The sequence below is a fragment of the Mandrillus leucophaeus genome, unplaced genomic scaffold (assembly GCF_000951045.1).
Source record: "Mandrillus leucophaeus isolate KB7577 unplaced genomic scaffold, Mleu.le_1.0 Scaffold220, whole genome shotgun sequence".
NCBI lineage: Eukaryota > Metazoa > Chordata > Mammalia > Primates > Cercopithecidae > Mandrillus > Mandrillus leucophaeus.
The window spans coordinates 1,872,136-1,884,973 of record NW_012102255.1 but is presented as its reverse complement, the minus strand read 5'-3'; the positions used below and the strand labels follow the sequence as shown (position 1 = coordinate 1,884,973).

The 12,838-nt window shown below is 41.1% G+C and overlaps 1 protein-coding gene across 1 annotated transcript in view; it reads right to left on the bottom strand.

The window, feature by feature from the left end:
* LOC105540499 (chromosome unknown open reading frame, human C1orf101) overlaps window positions 1-12,838 on the bottom strand; it is a 151,551-nt gene that overhangs the window by 17,457 nt on the left and 121,256 nt on the right. The window contains exon 15 of the mRNA XM_011981173.1: window positions 6,391-6,548. Within this exon, the coding sequence (XP_011836563.1) occupies window positions 6,391-6,548 (158 nt within the window). The remainder of the gene's footprint in view (window positions 1-6,390; window positions 6,549-12,838) is intronic.

The following is a 12,838-nucleotide window of genomic DNA, read 5'->3' as shown; positions in this document are numbered from 1 at the left end:
GCAATCTCGGCTCACTGCAACCTCCACCTCCCGGGTTCAAGCGATTCTCCTGCCTCAGCCTCCCAAGTAGCTAGGGTTACAGGCGCCCACCACCAAACCTGGCTAATTTTTGGTATTTTTAGCAGAGATGGATTTTCGCCATCCAGGCTGGTCTCGAACTCCTGACTTCAAGTGATCCACCTGCCTGTGCCTCCCAAAGTGCTAGGATTACAGGAGTGAGCCACCGCGCCCAGCAGTGCTTTCTTGAGATCAGATCTACTCCCGGTGAAGTTGCTGTAAATACTGTTGAAATAACAAAGTGTTTATCATATTACATACGTTTAGTTGATAAAGCAGTGGCAAGATTTGAGAGGACTGACTGCAGTTTTGAAAGTTCCACTGTGCGTAAAGTGCTGCCAAACAGCATGGCGTGCTACACTGAAATCTCTCATGAAAGGAATGGTTGCAGCAAAGTTCACTGTTGCCTTATTTTAAGAAACTGCCACAGCCACCCCAACCTTCAGCAACCACCACCCCAATTAGTCAGCATCCATCAACACTGAGGCAAGACCTTCCACCAACAAAAAGATTATGACTTGCTAAAAGCGCAGATGATTGTTGGCATTTTTTAGCAACAAAGTATTTTTAAAATTAAGCTAGTTATATATTTTTTAGACAATGTGCAATGCTGTTGCACACTTAATAGGCTACAGTATAGTGTAAACATAAGATTTGTACGCATTGGGAAACCAAAAAATTCACATGACTCGCTTTACTGCGGGGGTCTGGAACTAAACCTACAGTATCTCTGGGGTTTGCCTGTATTTGGCAGTGGCAGCAACCAACCAAAGCCTTCTGTGTGTGTGAATCCAGAGGTATCAGACAGCCGTCTGGTGACAGGTTGATTATGGCATGGAGGGGACAGTGATTTATTCTTTCTGTGACAATTCTGGGATTTGAATTTGCCTTTTCTACAAAGCCTCTGCCTGCAACACCACACAGGGATATAACGAGCGTCATGTGTATTTTCATGTTATCCCCACAAGATTGCTTCTAGCCAAGGAACTCATTTTATAGCAAAAGAAGGCAGTGAGGTGGTGGCTCACACCTGTAATCCTAGCACTCTGGGAGGCCAAGGTGGGCAGATCACCCAAGGTCAGGAGTTCGAGACCAGCCTGGCCAGCATGGCAAAACCTCATCTATACTAAAAATATAAAAATTAAACAGGCATGGTGGTGGGTGCCTGTAGTCTCAGCTACTTGGGAGGCTGAGGCATGAGAATAGCTTGAATCCGGGAGGTGGAGGTTGCAGTGAACTGAAATCATGCCACTGCACTGCACTTCAGCCTGGGTGACAGAGCAAGACTTAGTCTCAAAAAAAAAAAAAAAAAAAAAAAAGGCAAAGAGCTGATACACATGTAATTCACTGGCCTCACAGAATAGTAGCATGGACTTTTAAGGCTGCTATTTATTATGAGGGTAACCATAATTACTGGCTACCTAGGACACTTTTGGTATTACACCTGCTGCTTGGGTGTAAATGTTAATAAAGCTTTATTTTACTCGCAGAAGTGCTCTGTTATGGATGATTATATTGTAAAGCTGTGAAGCTAGCAGGAAAGGTTATCTGTGAGGTTGGGGAATTCTCTTTCAATGAAGTAAATACTTTTGTCAGTGAGTAAGATTTGGAGGTGTTTCTCCCACAGCCAGAATACGGGAATCTAAGAACCAAGTGATGGAACCGGGAGTGGAATTTCACGATTTCACTTATGGCCCCAGGAATGTACAGATAGGGATTGCTAAGAGCTCAGATTCCTTAGTAGTGAAAATTGACAGCCTGGCCAACATGGTGAAACCCTGTCTCTACTAAAAATACAAAAATTAGCCAGGCGTGTTGGCACATGTCTGTAATCCCAGCTACTTAGGAGGCTGAAGCAGGAGAATCTCTTGAACCCGGGAGGTGGAGGTTGCAGTGAACTGAGATCGCGCCACTGCACTCCAGCCTGGGTGACAGAGTGAGACCCTGTCTCAAAACAAAACAAACAAAAAACAAAAACAAACAAAAAAAAACCACACACACACAGAAAATTAAGGTTATTCTACTAGGCAATAAACCTGAAATACTGGCTAAAGACATAGTGAACAGAGGTTAGAAAATGGAGAAAATAAAAAATACTAACTATAGCTTCATGATCACACGTAGATACTAGGAATACAGTATCTGTACTTATTTTCTACCTAGCTGTCATCTATTTGAACTGATCTTTCTTTCTCCCATTTCCCCTGCTCTTTTATGTGAGGTGTGTTGGTAGTGGTAAACTCTGCCACCATAAAGGCCACAGGGTACAGAATAGGAAGGCAGGATCATGACAAAATTAAAGGAGGCCTGGGTATCATTCAGACTTTGGACTTGGGGCTAGCTGTGAGACTTCAGTTTGTTCTCTTTTGGGGGGCTAATAAGTACATTTGTGACTAGGGTTAATGACACTATGGTAGGTGGAGATATTTGGAAGTTGAAGTTTTTTGGAAAAGTAAATGAGGATGTGGACTGTTGAGGACATTTGTTCTTTCCATTGACTAATTTTCTTTTCGTGAATGTCGTCTTTTGTTTAATCTGTGTATTGAGTTTTTAGTTAAGTTGATTATATTTTTTGTTTTTAGAAATTTTCTCTGTTTCTTTCCAGGTCTTCTGGTCAGCTTGGATAGTTTCTTCTTTCATTGTACTTTCAGAGCTCTCTTGTAAATACACTTCAGCATTTAAGCTTACATATTTTGTATTCTGTATGTAATAAACCCAATATTGGAAGCTTTGTAGGTTGGTTTTGTGGATTGTTGTTTCTGTTGACCCTTGTTCATGATTTCTTCTTCTCTTATGTTTTGTTGGTTGGTGCTTTTCCTTTGGGAATTTTCTGAGGCTTGAGCTTAAAGCACAATCCTCCAGAGGCGGGGTATACATTTGCTTCTGCTGAGCATATTGGAGGCACTCACAGGCTGGGGCCACTTTAAATTTGTGGCTAGATTATTCCTTTTAGACAGTCAGCTAATATGAAATCCAGGCTTAAATCTATTCAGTGTACATTTGTAGTTAAAACTCTTAGGGAATAATTTTATTTTATTTTTTTAAATCTGGAGCCAGGATTGATTCAGGCATGTATTCTTGCCATCTTCCCTAAGGATTCTGCCCTTCAAAGCCTTAGGTTCTTTGATCTACTCTCCATCTCTGCTAGGGCCCCACACTTGTTCTCCTTTCTCCTACATGTTGCCTTGTGATCCAGGTCGCCAGGGATACGCAGATAACCCTAGGGAGGATAGAGCGTCTTTAGATAACTCCAATAGGATGTAATGAATTTGCACTTTTTCGGAATTTCTGGCCTACAAATAATTCCCTCAGTTTCCCATCCATGTGGCCATGCATTTAAAAGGTGTATGCGTGTTAAATGTACTGTGCAGGAAAGGCTTTCCCTGAACACTATATCTGTCATATTTATATTTTTTAGATTCTAGCCTGAATTGTAGCCTATAAAATGATGTTCTTTCACTTGTTAAAATTTTATTTTTGGTTCACCATAAGATTATTGTCACTTATAGTGTCTCCCTAGGCACTGGGAGAGAATGTGTGTGCTCTGCAGGCATTGTAAGATGCGGCAGATCCTCCCCACTACCCACTCCACGTGCTTCTATTCTGAAGTGAATGAGAGATGGGAAACTGGAATCTTCCCTTTTCATAGTTGGTCTTAGTTCTGCTGAGCCTTTCACATGTGAACATCTTACACAACAAAGATGATTCTAGTGTTAAAAGACAAACCACCCATTTTTTCTACCACATGGCTTAAAATGTGGATCAAGTATTTCAACTGGGACAAAGCGAAAGATCTATTGAAATGCTGGTGGAACTACTGGCTCTACTGGACTCACTGAGAGATGCTATTTCAGTTTCTAGCGTGACGCCGTTTATGAAAAATCAAAAGTAATTTTGGCCACATACAATATTATCCTTACAAACTGACTTTAGATCCTAATTCCTAGATAAGCCAAGACTCCACTTTACTTATCTCTTGACTTGGGTTAATTAATAATTTTATTCACATTCTCCACTTGCTTATCTATTTTATGACTACTTGATCTATCAAATTCTGAGAAAGATATATTAAAGTCTCCTAATAAAACTGTGTTTTTGTCATATTCTTACCCTGTTTCTAATAGTTTTAGTCTCATGTATTGTCTGGCTTTTTGTTGGGTACATAAAATTCATGAATATTTTATCTTCCTTATGGATGATACCTCATATCACTATAAAATATCAGTTTTTTAGGCCCATTTAATGTCTCCTGTTGTCAGTGCACCTGTAGGCATCCTCTTACCTTCCAACTTTCTAGATGAGAATTAGGCATAATACTTGTTCCCCCATCCCCAAACCAGGAGGCCCATGTCAGTTTCCCTGAGTAGTTTTCTGAAGCCCCCTCTTACTTGTGGGGAAGCATTCTTGTCCCCATGGCATTCGGAAAAGTCTCCTAGAAGAAATCCTCCCTGTTAGCCTTTCTTATGAACTCCCAGCCTTCTTTCGAAGGTGCCTTTGAATAGCTTAGAGGCTAATAGTGGAAATAACCAGTTTTGAGACACCCTCTTTTCAAATCCTGCATTGATAATCATGATTTTAGAACATGTTTGGGACATCTCTGTTAGTGACAGTCACCTTTAAATATCCTGTTTTACTGCATTTTTAAAAATTACCTTTCTATTTTTGTCTTCATTTTTCTTTTATTTGAATAACTCACTGGTCTGCCCCTTCCTCATCACCCCAAATTCCTTAACAGTGGGTGTCCCCTAAAGCCCTTCCATTCTCTATTTATAATCAGTCAGCTAACTTATGTACGCTCCTTGAATCCCCATAGAAGGTACCCACATCTGTATTGTTAACTTTTTATCATCAGCTCTTCCTTTCCACTCCGGGCCGAGATTAGAAATCTTAACTGTTGATAGGACATCTTCACCTAGATATCTCACTGTCCTCTCAAATTCAAAGTCAGAACTCTTATCTCAACACCTCACCCAAAGTAAAACCACCCCATTACCTATTGTGGTCAAAGGAAATACCATTATTTTAATCACCTGGTCTAGAAAACATGAAACTATATCGAGTACTTTTTTACTTGCCACGTTATGTTGATATAATCTCTCGCCATCAGACTCTTTTTTCCCTTCTTTCCATTCTTACTGCCACTAGGCCTTCCTTTGACCTCTTTCCTTGTTAACGTCACTCTTCTCCATTATCCATGTAGAGTTTATTTTTACTTTAATTTTAATTTTATTTTTTTGAGAGGGAGTTTCACTCTTGTTGCCCAGCCTGGAGTGCAATGGCGCAATCTCAGCTCACCGCAACCTCTGGCTCCTGGGCTCAAGCGATTCTCCTGCCTCAGCCTTCCGAGTAGCTGGGATTACAGGCATGCGCCACCACGCCCGGCTAATTTTGTATTTTAGTGGAGACGGGTTTCTCCTTGTTGGTCAAGCTAGTCTCGAATTCCCAACCTCAGGTGATCCTCCCGCCTCAGCCTCCCAGAGTGCTGGGATTACAGATGTGAGCCACCGCGCCTGGCCTGTTTTTCTTCCGTACCATTCTTTATGCTATTCTCAGGCTAATTTCCCTTGAACTATGCTTTCATCACACCGCTTTCCTTGTGAAGACACTAATGAAGGTCTCTAGGACATGGGCTGAAATTTACTTAAACATTATGAATTTTGTAAGTTTGTCTCCCTCCTTTGTTTTCTACCTTCCTCATTCAGGGCACTTTTTGCCTTCCTTTGTGACTCCACAAGCCATAGACAATATGCTAACCTTTTGCTAACATTTAGCTGCATTCCATTATCAGTGTGATTTCTTTCACTGGAAGCCTCTGTCCCAGTCTTCTGGCAACGTAAATTCTACTGATGTTCTGTGTTCCCCAGAAAGTTTTCTTTTACTGCTCAAAAGAGCATTAATCTTTCCCATCTCTGAATTACTATTGTGCTGTCAATAATGCAAATAATTATATTTGAAAAATATCTCCTGTATTTTGCTCTGATTTAACTTTTCTTGGCTTTTATGTGCACCCCTCCCCCCACTCCTCCTTCACCAGGCAGCTTAATTGTAAATACCTTGAAGGATGAGACTGTGCTTATATTTGGATCTTTCATGGCAACTGAACCCAGGAAAGTCCTCAGAATGTAACTGTAAATTGATTAATTTAATTAACACTTAACATAAAATCTTCTACCCACATAGAATGTTTCATGTGATTGCTACAAAATGAAAAAGCAAATATGTAAATAACAAGAATAACAATGATTGAATGTATAGGATGCATCAAATTAAAAAAATGAAGATTTCATTTTGAAGAACTAATGCTAACGCTATTACAGTAACACATATATTCACCTATAGTTTGGATCCAGGATCTTCACACGAAATACATACATTCCAGAATGGCCCAGGGGCCAAAATATATGGTTGCCATTAGAACTGTTGATAATCTCGTATGGTTGATTTAAGTCTCCTGGTTTTCCCATAGCATAAGAAAAACAGTGTATATAGTTCTGAACAAGAAACAAAGACAAAAATTTTAAGGTCATTTTATGACTCTGATAAGCAAAATTATAGTCTCATTTATCTTGAAAACTTATTTAGAGATGTAATGGCTATTCCCTTCTATTTTACCACTGTAGTGCTCTATATAGCCTTTTAAGAGTTACACTGGGTTAAAATTTGATAAAAAGTGATGCTTAGTGAAAGCAAATGTATTTATAAACAATTAAATTAGAGTGTTGAGAATATGTAAGCATATTATTTTTCTAAATCAACAAAATACAAAATGCTCCAAAGATGCTTAAGTGGGGACAGAAACGATTTCGATCACAAGGTACAGACACAACAGTCAAGATGGTACATCCTTGGGTTTTTATCTTCCCCTAGGATCTTCATTTAGCCCCATTACCATTACCATGTCTTTCTATGGGTCTCAAGATACAAACTGTCTCCTGCCTGCCTTTTAAAAAACACAGATGAAACAAGCCTGTATTTTTAAAGGTTACTCTGTTAAAACAAACGCAATGAAAGCAAATGATTATTAAAACTTGCAGATACCTGATCTTACTATTACATGGCATTGCTTCTGGGTTCTTTTAGATCCTGTATGTTTTCACACCCTACTTAAAGGACTCTTCCTCTACCATTCTTGCTCTCTGAAAGCTTCTCATCTGAAGGAAACAGGAAGCCTTACAAGGTCATTACTTTGGATGTGTCTGAGCTTTTGTCTATCAACATCCTTCAAGGTTGCATGGTTTGGATGCATCCCTCAAAGCTCACGTGTTGGAAACTTGATCCCAAAAGTTGAGATGGGAAGTGAGGTCTAACGGGGCCAACCAGGGGTTTGGATCACAGGGGCGCTACCTTCATCAATGAGTTAATGCCGTTATCGTGGAGTGGGCTGCTTATAAAAGGATGAGTTCAGCCCGCCTTGCCTGGCCTCTCACTCGCCCCCACCCTCTCTCTCCTTTTGCCTTCTGCCATCTGATGATGCAGCAGGAAGGCCCTCACCAGATGCCAGCTCCTTGATCTTGGACTTCCCACCCTCCAGAATCATGAACCAATCAATTTCTATTTTTATAGATTGCCCAGCCTCTGGCATTCTGTTATAGCAGTACGACATGTACTAAGACAATGGTATTTTTCTTTTTTCTACATATCTTGAAACATTCCTCCTTCACGAACAACTTTCTAGTCAGTAGAGCTTTGTGATGAATCAGCTCTTGCACAGTCTCAAAGAGACTTCCTCATGGCAACTCCGTGGATGAAAATGTTATCATGATTAGATGGCAATAATGGTAAGCTCTAGAGGGAAGCTTACTGCATACTGCTATATCCTCAGTCTGGCACACGGTAGTCAAGATACATTTATTGAATTAATGTGTGTTTTGTTTTGTTTTTAGGGATGGAGTCTCGCTCTGTCACCCAGGCTGGAGTTCAGTGGCATGATCACAGCTCACGGAAGCTTCGATCTCCCAGGCTCAAGCAATCTTCCTGCCTCAGCCTCCCTAGAAGCTGGGACTATAGGCATGTGCCACCAAGCTTGGCTAATTTTTTTACTTTTTTTTTTTTTTTTTTTAAAGGAGATGGGCGTCTCACTATGTTGCCCAGATTTCTCTCGAACTTCTGGACTTAAGCAATCCTCCCACCTCAGCCTCCCAAAGTGCTGGGATTACAGGTATGAGCCACAATACTTGGCCTGAAATTTTTGAAAACTGTTTTATTCAGATGTGAGGTACAATTCTGATTATGCCTGCCCTTACTTACCTGGATATCATGAAATGTGAGGATACAGACATATCCTACATACTATTACTTCCATTCCAATAATCAATTACAGTCGTGTACTGCATAGCAATGTTTCGGTCACTGACAGAACACATATACAATAGTGGTCCCATAAGATTACAATGGAGCTGAAAAATTCCTATTGCACAAATACTTACCATTTCCTGACATTATTCAGTATAGTAATGTGCTGTTCATGTTTGCAGCCTGGGAGCAACAGGCTCTATCATAGCCTAGTTATATAGTAGGCTACACTGCCTACGTTTGTGTAAGTACCCTCTATGAGGTTTGCATAATGACAGAATTGCCTAACGAAGCATTTCTCAGAACATGTTCCCATTGTTAAGTGATGTATGACTGTATTCTTCATTTATTCTAGGAGATGAAATAGTCATCAAAGTCTGTAGCTAATTTCACAGTATAACTTTAATTAAAGAATTCCAGTAGCACCTCTTCCTGAGAGCAATGTTTGTGGATATTTGTCTTTTTTTTTTCTGTCTGTCCAGAGTCCATCATCATTTTTAATAGAATGCTGATTCCTCTTGGATATCATCAGAGTGAGGGTAATTCCAAGTCCCCACCTTTCATTCCAGAAGCTGACAGGCACAGATTCTTTTGCTCCCAACCCCAGGACATAACTGAGGTGGTGGCAGGGCAACTCTACCAATCCAAGTTATCTCCCAGGAATATGAATTAATAATGAGGGCTGCAACAACGAGAGGAATGTTTAGAGGTCGCTCATCAGAGTGCCTGTGCCCCAGCCAGGTTGAAGGACAATTGTTGGGAGTAATAAAATTTTAGGCTAAAATGCATTCCAGAAAAAAATGTAACATGTTACACGACTGAGTTCAGAGTAATATGCATAGGCCATCAAGATGAGGAGGAGTTTTACATGCATATATTACATGGTAAAAATGGAAATAAAAAATTAATTAAAAAAAAAAAAGATTAGGAGGAGAAGTTGGCTTACCATTTATATTCTGGTAACCACAAGTATGAGTAGAGCCAAAAACCCAGTCTGACTAAATGGAGCAGAAGGCCCACTTGATACTCGGCTGTGTGTACGCGCCTGGCTGGTTGCCTTGGCTGTGGGTTCCCTCCTCGGGTTAATGAAACTGTGATGTGAAGGAGCAGAGGAAGTAAATAGTAACCAGGGACAGGGAACACATGTGTCCAGCTCTACTTTGACAGACCTCTGGGAAAAGTCTGGAAGATATTTGTATAAAAAGCAAAGGAGGAGATCACCAGACGGACAGAGTTTTGTTGTGCGTAGAGTTGTATGGACCTGTACTGTCAAGGAATTTTCGGAGAAAACAGACTTGCCATAGATCCTTTGGCTTCAGTTAGAGTCATTATAAAGAATCTAAATGTGTTGCATGCCCGTGTTGCCATACCTGCCCCGTCTGTGGCATCTTTCCGGGAAGGAAACCCCCAGGCAGCAGGGGAGGGACTCAGGAGACTGACTCACGGGCAGGGTGGTGCCAGCTGCAGAAGCTGCAGGAACACAGCTTGACCAGGCAGCAGGGGAGGGACTCAGGAGACTGACTCACGTGCAGGGTGGCGCCAGCTGCAGAAGCTCCGGGAACACAGCTTGAGCAACCTGTGCTGAGCCGAGGAGGTTTCACTGGGTGTTAGTTTGTTTTCTGTTGCTTACAACAGAATACCTGAAACGGAGTGATTTATACGGAAAAGGAATTCACGCCTTTCCAAGGAGGCTGAGAAGTCCAAGGTTGAAGGGTTGCATCTGAGGGCCATCTTCCTAGTGGGGACTCTGCACAGTCCCAAAGTGTCACAGGACATCACATGGCAAGGGGGCGGAGCATGACAGCTCAGGTCTCTCTTCCTGTTCTTATAAAGCTGCCAGTCCCACTCCCATGAAACCCACGAATCCATTATCCCGTTAATCCATGAATCTGTGAATGGATTAATCCACATTTGGGGGCTCTGCCTTCATCATCCAATCACCTCTTCAAGGCTCCCCCTCTCAATGCTGCCGCATTGGAGATGGAATTTTCACATGAGTTTTGGAAGGGACAAAAATTCAAAACACACTACCAGAACTGACTAATCATCCAGGGAAGGATTTTTGAAGGATTCTTGTGTATAGGCCACTGCATCCTTCGTTTGATAAAAGGCCAGGTTCAGGAGTGGGAACTTAGAAACAGAAGCCTCAATGGACACAGACCAGGACTAGTTACTCTAAGGGGAGAGATAAAGGCTGAATAATTCCTTCTCACTGAAAATTCCTCTATTTCCCTTCTTAGCAGGTCATTTTATTTTATGTAGGTGAATTATTCTATAATTACATTTTAATCATAAGCGGCATCCCTAAAACTCTTGATTATATTTAATTTGAAAATATTACTATATGTCTCGATAAACTCCAAAAATCATTTTGACATTGCTTTTTGAAAAATCTGTTTCTTCTAGCATTTCTTGCCTTTGTCTACCTTTCTGCCATTGTGGTCTGTAGCACTTTTATGAAACAATATGTTGGGTTAATTAAAAATAAGTAAAAGACTCATTTTTTAATGTATCCCCACTTGAAAATATAAAATACCTTATATTTTTTGGTGAAGCATTCTTCCAGGTCAAAAATAAACTGTGAAACTTGTCTTACCAAGTTAGTTAATACATAGGTCCATGAACTTAATTGGAAAAGGACGTGGTATATTCCAAATATGTTCAGACGCTGTGCATATATCATACAACAAAGCATTGCTAGCAAAGACTTAATAGCCTTGTGTCATTATGTATTTTTGTATATAGACACGCAGGAATATTTATATTGTTTCCTATTTCGTTATTTCCTAATGTGAATGATGATACCTGCTGACTCTTGCTTCTTTTTCTGTGTCACTGCCAGAAAGATATCACTGCCTGATATTTCCTGTTACATTATTAAAACTCCCCCGTCCCTTGCCATTATTGTTTTTTCCCCCTTCTTTTTTCATGTGAAAGCCCTCTTGATCAAACCACCCAGCCTCTTAGAAAACAAATCTCCTGGCTGGGCGCGGCGACTCATGCCTGTAAATCCCAGCACCACTTTGGGAGGCTGAGGCGGGCGGATCACCTGAGGTCAGGAGTTCGAGACCAGCCTGGCCAATACGGTGAAACCCTGACTCTACTAAAAATACAAAATTAGCCAGGCGTGGTGGCACGTCCCTGTAATCCTGGCTACTTGGGAGGCTGAGGCAGGAGAACTGCTTGAACCTGGGAGGTGGAGGTTGCAGTGAGCTGAGATTGTGCCATTGCACTCTAACCTGGGCAATAAGAGTGAAACTCTGTCTCAAAAAAAAAAAAAAAAAAAGAAAAGAAAAAACAAATCTCCCCTAGCCTCATGCATTATACTCAATTTTTAGCCTTTTTAGCCAAGGACTTCCCTGTCTACTATCTTCAGCCACTTCGAGAAACTCAAATCCGATTCTGTATTGTGTGGATGTAGACAAGCAGTCAGTACCCATATTCTCCCTTTCCTTCTCAACCTCCAACCTTACCAGGAGAACCTGTGAAAATGCCACTTTTGCTTATGAGTCCTTCAGTGTTTTCCCTAAGAATGTACAGTCCCCAGAGCTACTTCCCTGATTTTTTTTTTTTAATGTAGGCGTCATTCATCCTTCTAGAATCAGAAGGACTGTGTAGCAATCAGTGTAGCTCCAATGACCGGAAGGCTTTCTATTTCATTTCAGGTATATGTTTCAGGAAGAAAGCAGCCCTGATTACCATGTTGAGTTAAGATACAACATAATAATGACACCCGTCAGTGAGAGTAGCCTTATTCACGAGGACATAACTCGTCTTTGCAGGTACCTGCTTTCTGTTATATTCGGACTTCAGACTGAATTCACCCTTTCGGTGGGGAGCTTTAAGTTTCTCACGCAGTAGAATCGAATATGTAGGGCCTGGCGTGGGCACTCCAGAGTCTTTCTAGACTGTACGCTACCATTTCAATTGTTCTTCAACAGTTCCCAGATCAGCATATCAGTATCATCAAGGTGCAAATTTTTGGGCCCCACCCAAGACCTGCTGAATCAGAAGCTCTGGGAGCGGGACTCAGCCATCTACTTTAACAAGGTCTCTTGGCGATTCTGATGTACGCTCAAGTCTGAGAACCATTGTACCGTATCATACCGATTGCGGCAGGCTTCATGGTTGTCAATTACCCAGTGAGCTCACTGCTTCTTTGGAGTATGTTATTTCGGCAGAATCTTAGAATATTTAGGTGCCTTTTGTCAGATATGGGGATATCATCCTCACCTATCATTTATACCTATCCCTAACTCCAGACCCCTGGATGTCCTTCAACGAAAAATCAGGAGGATAAGTTTTCTTTTAACTGATTTAATTACCAGTTTAATTCCTTATGATTTTTATTTTTTAATTTGATCTTTTTTCTTTTTTGAGACAAGGTCTCACTGTGTCACCCCGGCTGGAATGCAGAGGCGTGATCATGGCTCACTGCAACCTCAGCCACCGGGGCTCAAGTGATCCTCCCACCTCAGCTTCCTGAGTA